Source organism: Elaeis guineensis, chromosome 2, assembly GCF_000442705.2.
Source record: "Elaeis guineensis isolate ETL-2024a chromosome 2, EG11, whole genome shotgun sequence".
Lineage (NCBI taxonomy): Eukaryota > Viridiplantae > Streptophyta > Magnoliopsida > Arecales > Arecaceae > Elaeis > Elaeis guineensis.
This window is the reverse complement of record NC_025994.2, coordinates 103,713,730-103,732,959: the sequence shown is the minus strand read 5'-3', so window position 1 is coordinate 103,732,959 and position 19,230 is coordinate 103,713,730. Positions and strand designations below refer to the sequence as shown.

At 35.1% G+C, this 19,230-nt stretch overlaps 1 protein-coding gene across 1 annotated transcript; it reads right to left on the bottom strand.

The window, feature by feature from the left end:
• Positions 1 to 8,211: 8,211 nt before the first annotated feature.
• On the bottom strand, positions 8,212 to 9,179 carry LOC105044958 (uncharacterized). The gene has a single exon (XM_010923076.4). It carries the CDS (start codon positions 9,157 to 9,159, stop codon positions 8,554 to 8,556), a length of 606 nt encoding a protein of 201 aa, XP_010921378.1. The 5' UTR covers positions 9,160 to 9,179; the 3' UTR covers positions 8,212 to 8,553.
• Between the last annotated feature and the right edge of the window lie 10,051 nt (positions 9,180 to 19,230).

Genomic DNA, 19,230 nt, shown 5'->3' with positions numbered 1-19,230 from the left:
ATCCAGCTTCTTCTTCTCCCTTTCGTCTGCACCCCCTTGATATTGCTATTGTTATTTGGGGACGTTGGGATGGACCACGTGGGTATAACTCCTCTTTCACTACGATTTCGTTTCACGATTGGGGAGGTGTGGTCGCGTCGTTTGGCAGGAGGGGTCGCAGTCACTGGCTTTCCAGGTTCGGCAGCCTTCCGCTCGTTTGGGACCGCGATGGGGTCCACCCAGGTATCGACGCCCGCGGCACGGATTGCCGCGAGGGGAGGATCTCCCGGTGAGCCGCACCTCAGATATTCTTCAATTATACGCGTGCCAGTGTTTTTCTTCAATTACACGCTTTTTTTTTTTTAAGATATTAGCAGATGGAGATAAGTATGTCGAGTGTAGAGTTAGAAAACTATTGTAAATAATAGCCGACGCGGGAAGCCTGTAGATCGAATTTGGAATACGGACTTATATGGCCGAGGAGTTTCTGGAAAGCTTTGGAGTGCAATTTCGCTTGCTCTGGACGTGCATTGCATGGGCAATCGAGTTATTTTGTCTTCATGTTTTAAGAAAGGGCAGTGGGGGTTTTGGGAAATTCATTATTTTTGGTGCGAGTAATACTGATGCGTGGTCCGTGAACAATGAATATTTTTTTGGTGAGAGAACAATGAAGCTTGGACGTACATGGGCTACACTGTAACAGATAGTGTTGGGATATACCGATCAATTTTAATACCGACTCACCGAGCTGACTCATCGATGGGTCCCGATGCTGACCCATCCTCGAAGATGGACCAATCAATTTTGTCCGTCTGACGACGGACAACGCCAACGGTAACTACCGATCATGCCCGACCGAAATGCGTCGGTCTAACAGGCCAATACTGTCTACAATCGTCTGAAAGCCGATATCGCATCACCGACTTCCTGTCGGATGGGACATCACCGACTCCCTGTCGGTTTGGACAACCGACGTCCGACCTCTACAGGCCCTTCTGGACGCCGAACGAGCGACATGGGCTGCAGTCCTGTCAAGGACATGCCGTGCAACCGCCAGGGGGCGTTGTCCTACCAGGAACCTGAGGCGTTGTCCTGCCAAGGACGCGAATTAATTTCTAGGACCTGTCAGCTCGTCAACGACGTGACAACCCCCAGCGATTTGATAATTCTCCAGTTGTCTACATCACCGACGGCGGAACCATACCACCTCCTACTATAAAACGAGATAAGGCAACAGCTTGAGGGGGGATTCTTTTCTCTCTCGCTCGCTCTCTCCATCGCTGAGTCCTCTGATTCCTCTCTACTGTTGCCTAGTCTCCTCTCTGACTTGATCGTCGGAGGGTCTGCGCCGGAGACATCTTCGGTCAGTGTGGACTTTTTTTTGCAGGTGCTCGTTTTCGACGATCAGATGATGAGAAAATTGACCGCAACAGATAGATACGTGGTGCAAGAATCCTTCAGTGTGTGAATATTGTACATCACCATAAGATGGAACTAGATTTGTGAGCAAATCCTGGGGAGATAGCAAGGCATGCAAGTAGAAACTAGGGCTTGCTCTCGTCCCCTATTGGATTATAAATATTTCTCATAAATAATTTGGCAAATGATTTTCCGCTTTTGATTGATGGAGTATTATTCTTTACTCTCTTGACAGGAGAGAGAAAAAAAAGTTTTAGCAATATCGTTGCTTTTAGCCAATTGTATATTTGATGATTAAATAGGTTAAGGTTCGCACGGCAATTTGTTTATCCCTAGCACAAGTAATTGCAGTACTATGTTTGATTGAGACAAAAATTGACATCTGTATTAGCCACATTCAAATATTAATTTTAAGTACGTGTACTGAATTTGGTCAATGGATCGTAAATTCAATTAGAGAACCTACTCTATTAATTTGCCAAGATTGACGAACCAATAGATCCTTGATTTATCTGCAGCCATGCACTCTATTTACCTCTCAAAATTAATCACGTATATAATTAGATGTACATTATCTATTAGTGTTGGAAGCTACATCATCATGCTTGGGCAACTATGCAAAGATTCAGAAGGATAGAGAGAATTAGGCAAGATAAATTTAGCTTGAGTTAACAAGCTGATTTTGTAGCTTCTTGAAGCGGACTGGTTAGCTTGTTAAAATTTGTTAGGCCTAATACATGTAACCTCAAATTTTATAATAGCTAATTAGTATCCAAGGTCCAAAATATGTGCAGGTTATTTGTAACTGTCCATCTATCAATTTGAAAATGTTGCTTTTTCTTCTGAACTTATACAATGTTCTGCGTTGTTCACATTCACCAATTCATAGTTCATAAAACCTGAAAAGGTAAATTTCAAATTTTACCTTTTTCAATTGCAACATTTTTCGAGTCCAGAAGTAACACAACCTCAACCCAGTGTTCGAATGAATTCACAAAAGAGCAACAAAAGAATTTACTTTATTTGAAGTAAGCTTAAAGTTATCTAGATAAATCACAAAATTATGCAAAGCATTATGAGTGCGAAATTACAGTAACTTATCAAATACTCTCTTTAATTCGGTTACACCATATGAAATTTATGTGTAGCTATACATGAACTGGTTGTGCACATTATTAGATATTCAACCATGCCCATCTATTTTTTCGCATTTTTATAAATATGTTAACATTTTGCTAAACACGTTATTTGCATTGCCTTGAAGAGCCTTCCCTTCTATACCTTTCAAGATTAAAGCTCTCCCTTTTTTTTTTTTTGTTTAATAGACATAAAGTTTGATCAAGAGTTAATTTGTTACTTGATTTTAAAATATGTTTAGAGATTCTTGAGGTAAAAGCTATCCATATTTTTCTTGATCAAAAAAGGCAAACTACAGAGGAGGAGAAACTAAAACAAAATTTTTATTAACTTTGGCTATACCAGTACAAATGAGAATCCAATATTTATGGTAGTTGCTTTACAAGTGATAAAAATAACTAAAAAATCAACATCTAAAAGATAGATTTTGTCAACTAGGTAAACTTTATCAACTAGATAAAGATAAGAAATGATGATAGACTTAATCCACTAAATAAACTTATTACGAAAATGATAAAGATAAACTAAGAATTTGGATTAAATAACATATAACTATTACTAGTTTCCTCATAAAGAAAATAGTTTGAAAGTAAGTTGACCATAAAACTTCTCTCTATGTGAGATGATGCACAATTTTTAGTCATCATGATGTACAATTGTTGTCTTGATCTTATCAGCTGATATTTCATTTCTGATGGTGCAATATATATATTGCTTCAAATTAATCTTGTTGGAATTTCCTTCATGTTCTTTCCAAATAATTTTTTTTTATTTAAGAGATGCTTATAGATATCTGCACTTGAGTCGCTTCTAGTAGCTAAGGCGTAATAGAAATAAGTTGGTTGTGAATACACCTGATAGCTTTAATCAAGTAGTCTATCGACAGATGTGTAAATATTAGGTTCATGCATGTATTCACGTAAATATGCATGTCTAGCATATTCAGCCACATGCAGTGGTTAATTTGCAGCCTCAGCACATAGAACTCTTAGTACTCAAGTTTAGAGGTTTGAAGAAAACAAATGACCAAATATATATATATATATATATATTGGACCAGAACATGCCGCCTTATCCGGGAGTAACATGTTCTCTCCAGCCGTTAAGCAACGAGGAGGTTACGTTAGTCCCTAGCAAATCGTTTCTTGTCACAGCTCATACCCTACGACTCTGCCATTAGACTACAACCTCATGTCTGGTTTATTTCCTTTAGCCAATGAAGTTCTGGGATTAATCCCCACTAACTCAATGGGTTGATTGCAAGTGGTTTGGTAGGGTGTTATATCACATGTTAGCACGAGTCAGGTTGTGATGCATGCTCAACATGTCTTTTAACAAATTCGCATGGTTCTCTATGGTGCAATTTGGCATGTATTTTAACAAGTTTGCAAGCCTTCTGAGCAAGAGTTAGCCGTTGGATTAATTCTAGGCAGCCTCAGCATCCCTTTTCAACCAAATTGTTAGTTGGATCGGATCACTATTCACTAAGAATTTAATTATTAGTGGTCTACCGTGAATATGGTCCCATTAATAATTTCTCCCTCAGCAATGGTTTGGCCTAGTGGCCTGCCATGGCTCAGACCTAGATGGAGCAGGTTGGGTGCAAGCCTCTCATGGTCTAAATTTGTGATTACTACAGTCTAGGATTCTAAATTTCCATTACTAGCGTTCTGGAGTCCAAATTTCCATTCGCTCCAACCCAATCAAAACGAATGCGAAGTGTTTCCACGTGGGCGCCTCGGTGGGGTCCTGTTGTACCATACAAGAAGGGTTTGCCCTCTCCAATAGCCCCAAGGCAGCAGATACGTACGGTATTTGGTCCCCGTTACCTCTCACAGCTTTACTGATATGCCAACAAATTTTGTTTATCAACTGTGAAGTTGCAACAAAATCTCACCTACATATTAATCTCTTTAATAGACCTTGAATATTTTTATTTAAGCCATCAATATATTTAATAAAAAATTTTGCACGCAAAAAATCACGCAATTTTCAGTAGAAAATGATGGTTGAATCCAGAAAAGAGGACGCTCATACGACAAAATGGGTCGATTTAAATTTAAATTTTTAATTATTAAAAATATCTAATCATGATGTGTAATTTTGACTGCTAAAGTACGGTCACAAATTTATCTCGAAAAATATTTTTTAAGAATAAGGAACCAATTGTTATTCTCCTGCCATGTATGAGTTGGAGCATGGACGCGGCTGTCTCTCATGAGTTTTCCTCATCACCATGCCAGTGGCGTAACGTAGGTGAGGGTGATGGGGTGGTTGTCAATGGCAAAGACGCTGCTACTGCTAACTATGTACTGCAGGTTGAGGCCTAGAGCAGGTTGGATGGATTGGATATATGGCAAGCTTGGGGCTTCACCGATCGAGGTGAGGGTGGTGACAATGGAGGCCAAGGGTTCATGGGAGACCGGCCGTCTTACAATATGTCAGCGAGGCTGACACTCCCGTCGGAGTACAACATAGAGAGGCCCGACCACGTATGGCAGGTGGGTGGGGCCGCAGGTGCTGGAAATTGTGCCATTGATGCACGCAAAAACTTTGCAGAATTCTGACAGCGTTGAGATCAGGAATCTCATGAACGGGATCTCCGCAGAATGGGCCTGGAGGGGTAAGCGGTAAATTTAATCTCTCTCTCTCTCTCTACATGTATGCCTCTTTGTCTACGTTATTGACGTAGTGCAGGGGCCTAGCTTATTGAGATGGAAGTAGGCTTACGTTGGAATTCTAACTTGGGCAAGAAATATCAATTTATATTAAGAGTAATTTTTTTTGTGTATCATGAGTGACGTAGAAAATTTGACGTAGAGTACATCATCTCGTTCGATTGATTCATATAGTCACTATTTTTCAATACATATTTAATACTTTATAGGTCAAGTTTTATATGACGAAAATATCTCTATCTCAAATATCATATTTTGACTTCAGATGTCATAATATCAACTCGGATGTTATAATTTTTTCTAAAAAAATAGAAGTATTTTTGTCATTTAAAATTTTTATGACGAAAATATTCATATTTTTTATAAAAAATTATGACATCCGAAGTCATATTTTGCCTCGGATGTCATAATATCAGAAGAATATTTTTCTTCAATCATTTTTTAATGCGCATTTAATGTTCGCGAATCAGTTTTTTTATTTAAAAATTTGAATGACGAAAATATTCTTGTGTTGTAAAAAAATTATGAAATCCGACGTGAATATTATGATATTCTGCAGATCGGATATCATAATTTTTGTAAAAAATAGAGATATTTTCATCATATAAAATTTTTAAATAAAAAAAATCTATCTACAAGCATTAAATATATATTGAAAAATAGAGATTACGTAGATCAATCGGATAAGATGGTGCATTCTACATCAAATTTTCTCCACCACTCATAGAGAAAAAATTTCTCATTATATTAAATTTTGCTCAAAATCTAAACAGGACAATAATCTTTCAAAGAAGAAACTGATAACAAAGCAGCAAGAAGGGAGAAGCGGCACAAGCAAGAGTGCAGCAAGGCATAGATTTTTCTCTTTCTTTCCTCTCCTCCTCTTTTTTTTTTTTTTTTTTTTTTTTTTTTTTTTTTTTTTTTTTTTTTTTTTTTTGTAAATGATACTCTATTATACCTGACGCACACCCTCTTTTTGTAGTTTGCTTCTGTTTCAGTAGTTGAACTGAGGCCCCCGGATTGGACTTGAGGGCCGAGCCTCATGCATTTTTTTTTTCTTTTTTTTTTAAGTGAAGAAAGAAAAAGGAATCTTTTCTTACTCGCTTTGAGGTTTGAGGTTTGGGTATTCTATCTTGTTTATCTTTTCTTAGTCACTTACATCACTTCGCTCGTTAATGAAATGGTGGTGTGATCTTGTAAGCTTTGCTTGTTTAAAGAGGAAACTCTTCTCTACGGATTATTAAAACAGAGAGGTTATAGTTTTGAGTTAATTTAAGATGCGTTTGATTATATTTTTTAATTTTTAATTTTTAAATTTTTTTTTTATTATTTTAAATTTTTATTATTAAATAAAAATAAAAAAATAAAAAGTATGTTTGTACATTGTTATAAAGTAAAAAATAATATTTGAGGACGGCAGATGAAGAGTTCAATGAGGAAGAAGGGTTCAGAAAGAAAAGGGGAGGTGAAGAGCTCGATGAGAAAGAAGAGTTTGGATTCTTTACTTTTTGATTTGATATTTTGGACGTGCGAAAATAAAAAAATAAAAAAATAAATTTTGAAAATAATAAATTTTTTTGTATATAAAGTAATTATTTTGATTATTTTAAATTTTACTTTTTTACTTTCATGATGTTATCAAATATTATTTTTTAATTTTTATTTTTTAAAAATAAAAAAAATAAAAAAAAATATTTTTTAATGATTAATCAAATATACCTTACGGTATCGTGGTTTAATAAATAATCTAACAAAAATGACACCCTACACTGTAACCGAACGTCAGCATAGACAGGATTAGCTTTCAAACCCACAACCCCAACATTCTCTAACTTGGTTAAGAGAATCACTTCACAATTTCGCTGCCTCATCTAACTCCATTTCCAAACACTTTGCCAAAGGGCTTGCTTAAGGATCAACTGACATGCTTCCTCCTTTTAGCCACATCTCTAACAACCCAATCACCAATCTTTATGCTTGACTTGAATAAATTTAAGTCCTTCATAATGATAATCCTGTCTCGGTTTGTGGGGATATATTCACAAGATCAAATTTAAACATCTTCAATTTGAAATCAAATTTAGATGGTCTGCTGCACCTGCAGTTGGGATTAGGGGTTTTTGGTAGTTGGCACATCCTCCTTGCTGGAGGGATGGAAAAGTTTCAAACAAGCTTTGAGCTTCACCTATGTTTGGTATTGTCCAAGCAGGTCAATCAACATGGTATGTATTGCCCACTGGGTGACATTAACGTGTTTTGGTATTTACATATTATAAATTAGAGCTCACCGTGGGCTGGGTTTGGGTGCAGAAAATATCAAATTTTAAATAAATATAGTTTAGACTTGGGGCCTGGTCAACTCCTTTTTAAGAAAATTTATTTGGATCAAAGTCTTAGAATTACATCAAGGTTGACGCTAGTCTCATGATTTATGAGGCTAAACTGATCCAATAACAGTCAAACAATGGTTTTCTTGTCGGGCAGGCTTTTTAACACCCAGTCCATGATTGCCGGAATGGACCTTCTCTAACGGCTGTGAATTTTCTCCAGGGCTGCTAATGGGCCCACATCCAGCCCATCATCGTACAGCCCACTAATGCAGGCTTTTATGATTTGCATGCGGTCCAGCTAGTCCTAATTAAAAAGTTTTTTTTTTTTTTTTTGGATGAGGGGATTGGTATTTTGGGATACTAAATAATTGATAGCGCACACTTTTTATAGCCAAGTTACTAATTTGCCTAAATAATATGTTAAACTATCAGGATTTAGAAATTATAATTGAATAAATGCTTAATTTCCAACATGCATGGGGTATGACAATTGGGTTCTCTCGTATCTGTGTATACTGGTGGTGGATTATTACCAATTTCAGCTATCATTACTCATCACACACACACAGAGTACACACACATATATGTACATGTGTGTGTCTCTCTGCATGCATATATAAATCAGAATGATAAAAATCATTTCACACTTCTCTGGAAAAGTCATTAAGTTTTACAAGAAAGGATCGGAGTTCGTTTTCCATGACATTTTTTCCAATGTTATAACCATTCTCCACCCTTTTATTTAGATCGACTAGAACGAGCAGTAATCACGTGACAGCAGCCCACAATCTATACAAATATATGATAACAAAGATAGAAAGAAAGAAAGAATTAAAGGGGCCAAAGAAAAATATCTTGACCCCTCCTTCCTTCACCAATGCCAACCCAACAAATGCAAATCATGCTGCATGTAGGATGACCATGTTACCATGTTACCTCTACGTAAACTAATATATAGATATATAGAGATATATATATATATATATATAGGCCGTAGATCTCCGAAAGCCTTAGAAAGCCCTATTGTAGAGCCCATGAATCTTCTTCCATGAGTCCTCTCTCTGCATCTTCAGCTGCTTGTAGAAATTGCCGATGAAGGTCTCAGCCTTTGCGAACAGCTCCTGCTTGCTGAGCTCTCCGACCACCACCACCTCCTCTCCTTCCTCTTCTTCCTTCTCCTCCTCCTCTTCTTGAAGTCCAGCTTCCCCGTCGAAACCACCGATGAAAAAAATACTGGGCTTCGACGGGCACCTCTTCACCTTCTGGACGATCTTAGCAACCGCGGCGACCTTCTCCACCTTTGGCTTCTCCACGGGTTTCACGGGCTGTGCTCTTCCTTCATGCAGGCCGGCAGTGTCAACAGATCCGCTGCTGCGACCGTTATCCGGGAGAGCTTGTACAGCCATAGAAGTGATAATGGGGGTGGATTTCTTCTCATCGGGGGGCCCCGAGATGGCATTGAGGAAGCCGGCCTCGACACCCAGAGCGATGATGAGGATGTTGAAAAGGAAGTAGAGGTAGGAGGGCCTCAGGGACGTGGGTATGAAGGTTGTGAGGAGGAGGAGGAGGAGGAAGAGCAATATCTTGGCAAGCTGAGACTTGGGGAGCGCCTCCATAACCACTAGAGTAGAACGGTGGTGGTAAGTAACATGGGGGAAAGCCTTTGGCACGTATTTATAGAAGTAAAGAGGTGGGGTTGGTGGAGGATTTAGAAGGTAGAGAAAGAAATGGATTAGATTAGCTAGAAAAGGTTAGAATGGATTAGGCTGTGTGATGTCATGGATATTTGTTGGTTTGTTGTTACCGAGGAAGAAAGGTGATGGAATGGAGGTGCGGGACGATAAGGTCGGTGAGCATATTCACTCACTTTTGGGGCGATTCCAAGTGACCCACGACCAGAGATCTCCTGCGCGGGCCCGGGAGCCAGAGCTTCTGGGATTCTTGTTCTCCCCTGAGAGCTGAGAGAATCTCTTTACAAGTGAGGAATATCTATATATATATATATGCCAACAAAGAGTCCTCACAAATGACGCTACCAAGCAGGGTTATTCCGTTCGCGATCTCTCTATAGGATGGTTACACTGTTGCTAATGCACGACCTTAGCATCTAAACATTTGTGCTTATAGGGAGGCCCGTTACCCAAGCACATAATCTCACCTTCTAAATAAATGCTTATCATACACGATTTTTTACTATCATCTTTCTCCTTGTTTTCATGTTAATTCAGAATTCCATTTCCTTTCTGGAATAGCTTGCCTTCCTTCGGTCCATAGTACGTGCAATTTTAGAAGTACATATTATTAACGTAAAAAAAATAGATATATATTCTAACAAAAGGTTTATAATGCTAATTTGCAGCCACCCTTTGCTCCTCAATTAGCCAACCTACATGGTATTAGTTGATGAAAGACTGATAAAGAAGTTCTATATTATTGATACTCTCACATTGCTCCGAAAAAATGTTTTTACCAGTAAGTTAGGAGAATTTTTTTTATGACATTAATGCTATAAGAATTAGACGAGAGAGAGCTACAGAAATTACCAACCATTACTTAAAATACAGCCTTTGTTTTTTTTTTAAAAAAAAAAAGAAATACAAATTTCGACTATAAAAACTAAAAATACAAAGGCCATTGGTGAGATTTTTAGTTGTCATACACTAATTAAGTCCCTCTTTACAAACCTTTTTTTTTCCAATCTCCCACTTGCCTGGTGGACTGCGGTCCCCATCGCGTGCCTCACTTTTTCGCCTATTACTCTTTTTACTCTTCTAGGTGGCCGCCTATCAGCAGGAAAAAAATTGAGGATCCCTCTTTTTTATCTTCTTATCCACAGTAGTCTTGGTGCGTGAAAAAGGAATACCATCACTCTCGGAGCGCCAACTTTACCAAGTTTTTCGTGAGAGGGCATCTCTCTTGATCTTATCCATTTTATAGATTCCTTATGCCCTACCACCGTTCATGCATGAAATAAAGAGCAGTCGTACGTTGTCGTAGTAAATTTGGTGAAGGATGCACGAATGCTCGGTCTAGTCCCAAAGAAGGAAAGGCCTCTCATTTTCCACAAGTATGGTAGTACCGTTGAGAAAGCGTCGTTCCCATCCAGGGGCCAGCTGACGGACGGCAAGATTCCCAAAAGAAGGAAAGGCCTCTCATTTTCCACAAGTATGGTAGTACCGTTGAGAACGTCCCGTTCCCATCCAGCACTACAAAAAAAATAAAAATTTTAAAAATATTTCAACAATATTTTAAAATATATATAAATTATTTTTATAAATTTTTAGAAATATTATTTATCCGTTAACTATATCCACATGCTTAAAAATGATTGAAAATATTATTTATATATATTGGGTATATTTTTTGATCGTTTGTAGTGAAATCATTTAGTAACGACTTATACCATTCCTAAAAGAAATTTTGGAACATTATGCTAAATCGTTTCTTATACGAATTTTAGTCATATTATTTATCCATCCCTATAGCTCTTTTGAAATATTTTTTAAATATTTCTTTAGATTTCCAACAACGTTAACTAAATGTCTCCATTGGTTTGATGGTAACGTATTAAGAACGTTCCCCATAATTAATAAAGATATTTTTCAAACTATCCCTATAACTCTTTAGAAATATTTTTCAAATGTTTCTTTAGAGTTACCACAATGTTAATTAAATATTTCTATTGATTTGATGGTAACATATTAAAAATGTTCCCAAAATTAATAGAGATATTTTTCTAACCATCTCTACAGCTCTTTAAGAATATTTTTTAAATATTTTCTTAGAGTTACAACAACATTAACTAAACGTCTCCATTCATTTGATGATAACGGATCAAGAATGTTCCCCATAATTATAAAAATATTTTGTAATATTTTTAAAAATCTATAAGGATGTTAGGGATGTTTGTATCCATTTCAATGACCTTCATGGATATTTTGCAATACGTTCCTGTATCTAAAAACCTGTATATCAATAGCTTTTAAGATGTTTCTAAAATTCTATATATCAATTTTGAATTTTCAATCGAATATAAAAATTTCTAACATTTTATTCCATACATACAAACATTCAATTTTTCAACAAATAAGCATGGACAAATATTATATTTCAAATATTATAAAATACTAATTTTAAAAAATCTTCAAAAGACAAAGTTGTCAAATTTATATCCAAATACACCAATAGACCAAAATACATCCTTAAAATTCAAAAGTGCTCGAACGATATTATCTCACATGCTTACACATATGTCTAAATACATAGCAAAAAAATTATAGCATTTAATATTGATGTCTCCCCAAAAAGTTGTCTGCATCTAAAAGATCTAAGCCTGCACAAAGATAATAATGAAAGATTTATTAGTTTTTCGTTCAACAACTCATATTCAAATTCATTAAACATATCATTTGCACTTTGATCTCACCAAGTACTTTGTTAAGCATTTTTTACACAAGCCAAAACATCTACTATTTGTGTTTGTTGCTATTCATCAAACTAGAGTCAAAAAAATCATCGAATTGGCTCAAAATCGATGACTCATACACATAACTTGAAAACTATTTTCGTATGTCAGGCGGCTCTGAAAAAGGAAAGTTTGATATTGTGTCATATTTAATGATATAAATGAAACAAAAATAAAAGAAGATGAAAGAAATAATTTTTATATATTACTATTAATAGCAAAAACTAACAAACCAGAAAATAGAGTTTCTAATTGAGAATTGATGGTCACCTAAAAGAATAGCAAACAACAAGTAACAATTAAATTAGAGACTTAACATCGATAGTATATAACTAATTAATCATATTAGCCAACTTAAATAAAAAGAATATGAAAAGAAACTAATTCATTCACTTACCTCCATAGGATCACCTTCATAATCATTCGGTGCTTGTGTTTCACCATCATCAACTTCATTTGATTCATTTGATGGAGGGTTAATCCTTCCATACAATAGGAAGTGAGCCATCATTTCTTCCATGTGTTGTAATCTCTCTTTCAAGCTTGCTATTTCTGTTAGCTGCCCCTCAACCACTTTCATCTTTTATAACTTTGCTTGCATATCTGCATATTTTTTTTTCATAGATTTTCACTCTTCATGTGATATGCGAATGGTCTTTGAAGTCTCAATCACAGTTGACTTATAATCAGCCCCTCTTCCATGAGATAAGTCTGGTCGAGTTCCTAAGATGCATGCATATATCTCATCTCTATGTAAAGGTCTCTCACCTTCTTGTGTGGGCTGGGATCCAAACTCCTTTAGCTTTTCCTAGAAATAAGATTCAAGATTAACTGTGTCAAGTAGATGCAATCTTACGTATACTTCCTGAAAATCTTACATATCCTTTCTAAAAATCTTACGTATACTTCCTTCGATTTTGGGTCATAATATCCTGATGCATTCTTTTTTGTTCGATGCTCTACCTCCCATACATCACAGGGATCAGCCATCTCACCAGTCTCAGGATCCATCTATCACATGTCCATAAGAAAAAAATTAAGAGACACAATTAAATATGTAAACTCATACCTGATATAATATAATAACTTGAACAGCTTACCATTTCATACTCTTTTTGACAAAATGATTTTGACCCAGTGGTTGATATGATTACTTGATTGGACCAACTTTTAGATGCTTTCTCAGATTTGATATAAAAATCCTCTTTCTCATACTCTTCAATGTATTTGTACCATAAGTTAGGTGCCATCCCTTCAGGTACTGTAGCTCACCGCTCTTCAGCTGTTTCGAATAGTAAGTAATGCTCACGATAGAACCTACACTTTCACCGACGAAAGCTTGCACCCATACTCTTAAAGCAATGATTGCAAAATTTTTCTTGTTTTACCTCTGGTATATCAGGGGTCATGTCACTTTTTTCTTCCAAAATTTTGAACTTCGGAGGACTTTTTGAACTAACCACAAAATATTTCTGTAATATAAACAAAAAACTTGTATAAATAGGAGAAACTTAAACGGAATGGTAAGCTTATTCAAACAAACATAATGGTGTAAAAAAATAAAATAATAAAGCAATATAATTAAAGATATAGACTTTTCTTACCATGATTTCTGTCCACATCATATCCTCTTTCCCTTTCTTAGCAGACAACCAGACCCCAATTGGAGCACGAGTATAATCTCTCACAATTTTGCCAAGGTAGTTGCCCAAGTACTTCGCATTCTTTCCTACAGGAGCAGTAAAGTCTTCAGGTGGTATTATTACCATTAGTTTGTTCTTGCCTCTATTTGTTATTAAGTCCAAATTAATTGCCTTGTAAGTATCACATTTAGACTTCTTTTTCTGAGATGTACACTGGTTGGTCAGCTCTGGCTCCTGTAATTTCTAATCCTTTGAATTTAAAAAGTTGAAAACTAAAAAATAAATGAACCATGAATGCAGAATATAAAGTTGATCTCAAATCTCACTTTGCTGCCCCATACTCAATAACTCAAATTATTATATCATATAAAGATATATATATATATATATATTTAACAAAAAAATATATAGATTATTAACTTTGTCTCTTCATTGGAGTAGAACATGTAAAGTCAAGTACCTGTGTGCTAGATGTGTGTCTGGTTGGAACTTGAGATGGTGGCTGCACAGTAGAAGTTTGACCTTTCGATCTAAATGTAATGTCATGTTGTCTTATTGACCTCCATGTGCTATTTTGTTGTCTCACTACTATATCGTCGTCGTCCTGTAAGGCCATAGGAATAGTACGTAGAATGCCCTTACGTTTTGGAGCCATTTCTATAACAAGAGGCGAAAATATAAAATTAGTTAAATCCAAAGGCATAAAATGATATAAATTTTTATGATTCTTTAGTTGAATACTTGTTATATAATAGACAAGCAAAGACATAAAATTAGTATAAGATTTCATAATTACACACCTGTTTAAACTAATCATAAAAAATTATAATAAATTTATTCTGATTCTATAAGGCATATTTCTGTTTCAGCTTGATAATGGTTGTCTGCATCCTCCATCCCAATTTCATTATTATCATCAGATATATTATCTTCAAATTCAGAAGGACGAGCAATACGATCTTCAATCTCTTTGGCTAGTGAAAATGGTACTTCTTCACTAGCAATGTCATCCCTACTAAGTGTGCCAATATTGTCATCTTTATCTAATGATTGATTGATGTATCCAGCATCTACACCCTCTTCTTGATAGGCCTCCTCAATCTCTGCATTGTCAGTATTTATGTTATTTCCACTCAAAGGAATATTGTAGACATATCTTGATTTTGTTTTCATTACAACTGCCCAATTAGAATCGATAGGATCTGAAATATAAAATATTTGTTCTCCTTGCTGAACCGAGATAAATAGATCAGTTGTATTTAAACGCTTATTGACATTAACATTTATAATCCCAAACTTATCAACTATATATCTGGATCCTAGATGTTGGACATCATACCACTCACACTTAAAAAGATATATATATTTTGATCCAAGATAAGTCAGCTTCCAAATCTCATCAATGACTCCATAATATTTTTTTTCTATAGAATTATTGTCTCCCCTATAAAGTACTCTTGAACTTTGAGATCCCATGCTTTGATCCCTTGAAAATATATAAAAATGATAATCATTGATATCAAACCTATGGTACATCTTGAAAGTAAATGATGGATCCGAAGCCAAAGAAAAAAGATCATCGGAGATATCAGCTTGTCGATGTAATTCATCAACCTGAGAAACATTATATTTTAATAGTTAGGTTGGTTCATCTACTGAAATCTAGCACTTAAAACTTATCCCTTCAATACTTACATGGTTATGAAACCAATCAGAAAATTCAGCGTTATATCTTTTCATAAATTGAGGATGACTCATGTTCGGCAACGTGCTTTTATATAATCTATGTATAAATCAACAAACATACAAATTTTACTATATTGGTTACAGCATATCATCAATTTAAAAATTTAAGTATTTGAAAAATATGATTGATAAAAAACTTACTCAATGAAGCTATTAATGCCAACAGTGTTGTTTAGCACATATAATTGCACCTTATGCCACTTATCATGTGTTAAAGTCTTGAATTTTGCAGCTCCTACTGGATTCCCTAATGAAGAAAATATTTCTGAGGCATGACAAGAATGATCATTACTATTATCATTGTATCTAAAAGGATGATTGAACTTAGTCTCGATGTCCTTCAAATACATTGAGTAGAATGTCAAACATTCATCAACAATATATGATTCTGCAATCGATCCCTCTGGTCGTGCTTTATTTCTCACCATCAACTTCAAATTTCTCATATACCTTTCAATGGGATACATCCATCTATATTGTACAGGTCCAGATACTTTCACCTCTTCAACAAGATGTACCATTAAATATACCATCACATCAAAAAATGAAGGAGGAAATACTATTTCGAGCTTACAAAAGTGTTAAGACAATTTCATTCTGAAGATGATCAAGATCATCTAAACTTAATGTCTTCGAGCACAAGTCTTTAAAGAAAAAGCTTAATGTAATGAGAGGTTCACAAACTTCTTTCAGTAGAAAATTTCTCACTGCAAGTGGTAATAATCGCTGTATAAACATATGACAATCATGACTCTTCATACCAAAAATCTTTCACTCCTTTTTATTCACACATCTACTTAATTTGAAAACAAACCCATCAGGTATTTTAAGGCCTGTTAACATCCTACAAATAGCTGCTTGCTCTTCATTAGATAGACAATATCGTGCTGCAAGCATATATACCTTATCTCCTCTTGTAATAGGATGTAATTCAGGTCTGATACCCATTTCAACTAGATCAAAATGGCTACTCAATGTATCCTTTATCTTCCCAGCAATGTTCATTATTATCCCCATAATATTCTCATAAATATTTTTTTTGATATGCATTATATCAAGGTTATGCTGAATTAACAAATTCTTCCAATATGATAACTCAAAAAGAACACTCTTCTTCCTCCAATTAAAAGTAGTATTGGATTAATTATATCTAGCCTTCACATTCCTCCCAAAAGGATGTTGATTTAGATTTTCTAGCATCTCTAAAATCTCCACATCAGACAATGGTTTAGGCTTATCCCTTTTCACAATAGTTCCGTCGAAATGAGCTGCATCCTTGCGCCACTTATGGCCTTATGACAGGAACCTTCTATGTCCCATGTAACACATTCTTCATGTCCCATTCAAACGTTGACTACATGTATCTTTATGGCATATTGGACATGCCATATATCCTTTAGTAGACCAACCAAATAAATCTCCATATGCTGAAAAGTCATTTATCATCTACATTACAGCTGCATGCAAACTGAAGTTATTCTTTGTATAAGCATCAAATGTTTCAACTTTATTTACCCACAAATCAACCAAATCCTTAATCAGAGGTTTTAAAAACACATCAATGCTCATTCCTGGGCTATGTAGTCCTGGTATTAACAATGAGAGAAAGATGTAAGGTTGATTCATACATAACCACGGAGAAAGATTGTATGGAACAAGAATTACAGGCCACATGCTATGCTGAGAACTCATTTGTTCAAATGGATTGAACCCATCTGTTGCCATACCCAACCGAATATTACGCGGATCTCTTGCAAATTCAACATATTTATTATCAAAAGATTTTCAAGCTAGTGTATCAGTTGGATGTCTCATTTCTCCATCATCTACTCTCTTATTATAGTACCACCTCATATGTTCTGCAATCTCAGATGACATGTACAACCTTTGTAATCTTGGCTTGATTGAAAAATATCTTAGCATCTTGTATGGGATATTTTTTCTTACAGTTGTTTCAACACTGTCCTTCCATCTAGATGATCCGCAAATAGAGCAACACTGTGTATCAATCAATGACTCCCAATAGACAACACAATTGTATTTGCATACGTCATACTTAACATATGTTAATCCTAAATCAGACACATACTTTTGACAACAGTAAAAAGAATTAGGAATATCCTTCTTAGCACTTGGAATTAACTCTCCCAAAAAATCAACTAATACATCAAATGATGCATTACTCCATCGATACATTATTTTTAGGTGGAGAAGCTTCACAATAGCAGCTAATCTTGATAATCCAGATTCTAGAAATAACTTTTTTTGTGCATCATGCAATAATTTTGAGAAAGAAGTGTCCATCCCAACACCTTCTCCTTCAATTTCAGATGTCTCAATCTCCTTAGTTTGAACATTTTCAACCATTTCAGCTGCAGTCCAAATATCATTAACCAATCCAATCATATCATCAAATTGAGAAGCATCTAATGGATCTTCCCTTTGACGCCGACCAATGACATTTGGAGCTTCACCATGAAATGTCCATATTGTATAATCACGGATTATTCAATGCTTCAACAAATGGAATTTAACATCTTTCTTATTCAAATACTAATGATTTCTGCACTTGATGCAAGGACATAGAATCTTACCACCCTCAGTAGAGCATTCAAAAGCATAGTTCAAAAACTCTTACATTCTTACTTTATATTCATCAGATAGCCTATTACGTATTTGTATCCAACTCTTATTAGATGCCATTATCTATGTAAAATGTCAAGTATTGATAAATATTAGAAATAAGATAGGGATGCACGGCCCAGTTTTGTAAAGATTATAATGGAATTAGAAATAGCAGAATAAGAATAGCAAAGGTAAGGATTATGGTGGCAAAAATAGTGCATAATTATTGTGATAATGAAAGCTAAAATGATACGGCAAAGGAAGCAAATAATGACAATACAATTATAGATCAATGAATTCAAGTAACAAATCAGAAACTTGATTAAAATATTGATTTGGTATAACACCAAATCGAGGCAAACAGACCACGTAATAAGAACAAATCCATTTAGATAAGAAAGAATGTCAAGTTGATGCATTGCCTGCTTGACAGTCAAAATATCTTTGACCATGCACATTTAGTAAAATAATGTGTATTACCTGTGGAATGCTGTACTTGCATGTGTTATTATATATTTTTATGGAGTTTAAAATGCAGTATAACCAAGGATTTCTAAGGATTGAACTATGAGGATGGTGGTGTCATGCATCCCAAATAATTATGCGAGTTGCAATTTTTATGCCAAGTTTTTTTGATCTAATATTACCCATCGCTTAGCCACTTCTAGTTAGCAAGGATGAACTTGGTTTGAGTTGCCTTGCAATTATTATTTAAAAATATATATGATTATTATTCAAAACTATGTAGAACACCCACCATATAACCATTATGACAGAACAGAAAATAACTGGATATTTTAAAGATGATAATTGAAAAGAGACACTTTCTATCACAGATATTTTTCTTTTTGGTACGTGGAAGTTCACCTGTTTTTCTCAGACCTTCTAGTTTAAGGACGTTCTATATATTTTGAATTGAAAATAATTAGTATATATCAAACTTTACACTTGAATAGTTTTACCATTTCATCCCATGCAACAGAAAATGAAAAAAAAAAAAAAAAATCTGATCTCCCATGATCGCACGTCATAATCACACACCTGTTTTTCAAAAAAATAAAAATCCTTTCTAACGCTCCGTAATTGCTTTACCTAAAAATATGATAACATTCCTATAAATATTTATTGGAATGAAAAAAAATATACCTAAAAATTATTCAATAAAAATGATAACAAATAATTTTATTTATTTTTATTAGATACAATTT

Excerpts from the sequence above, each read along its gene's own strand:
- LOC105044958 (XM_010923076.4), bottom strand. The coding sequence starts at position 9,159 with ATGGAGGCGCTCCCCAAGTCTCAGCTTGCCAAGATATTGCTCTTCCTC.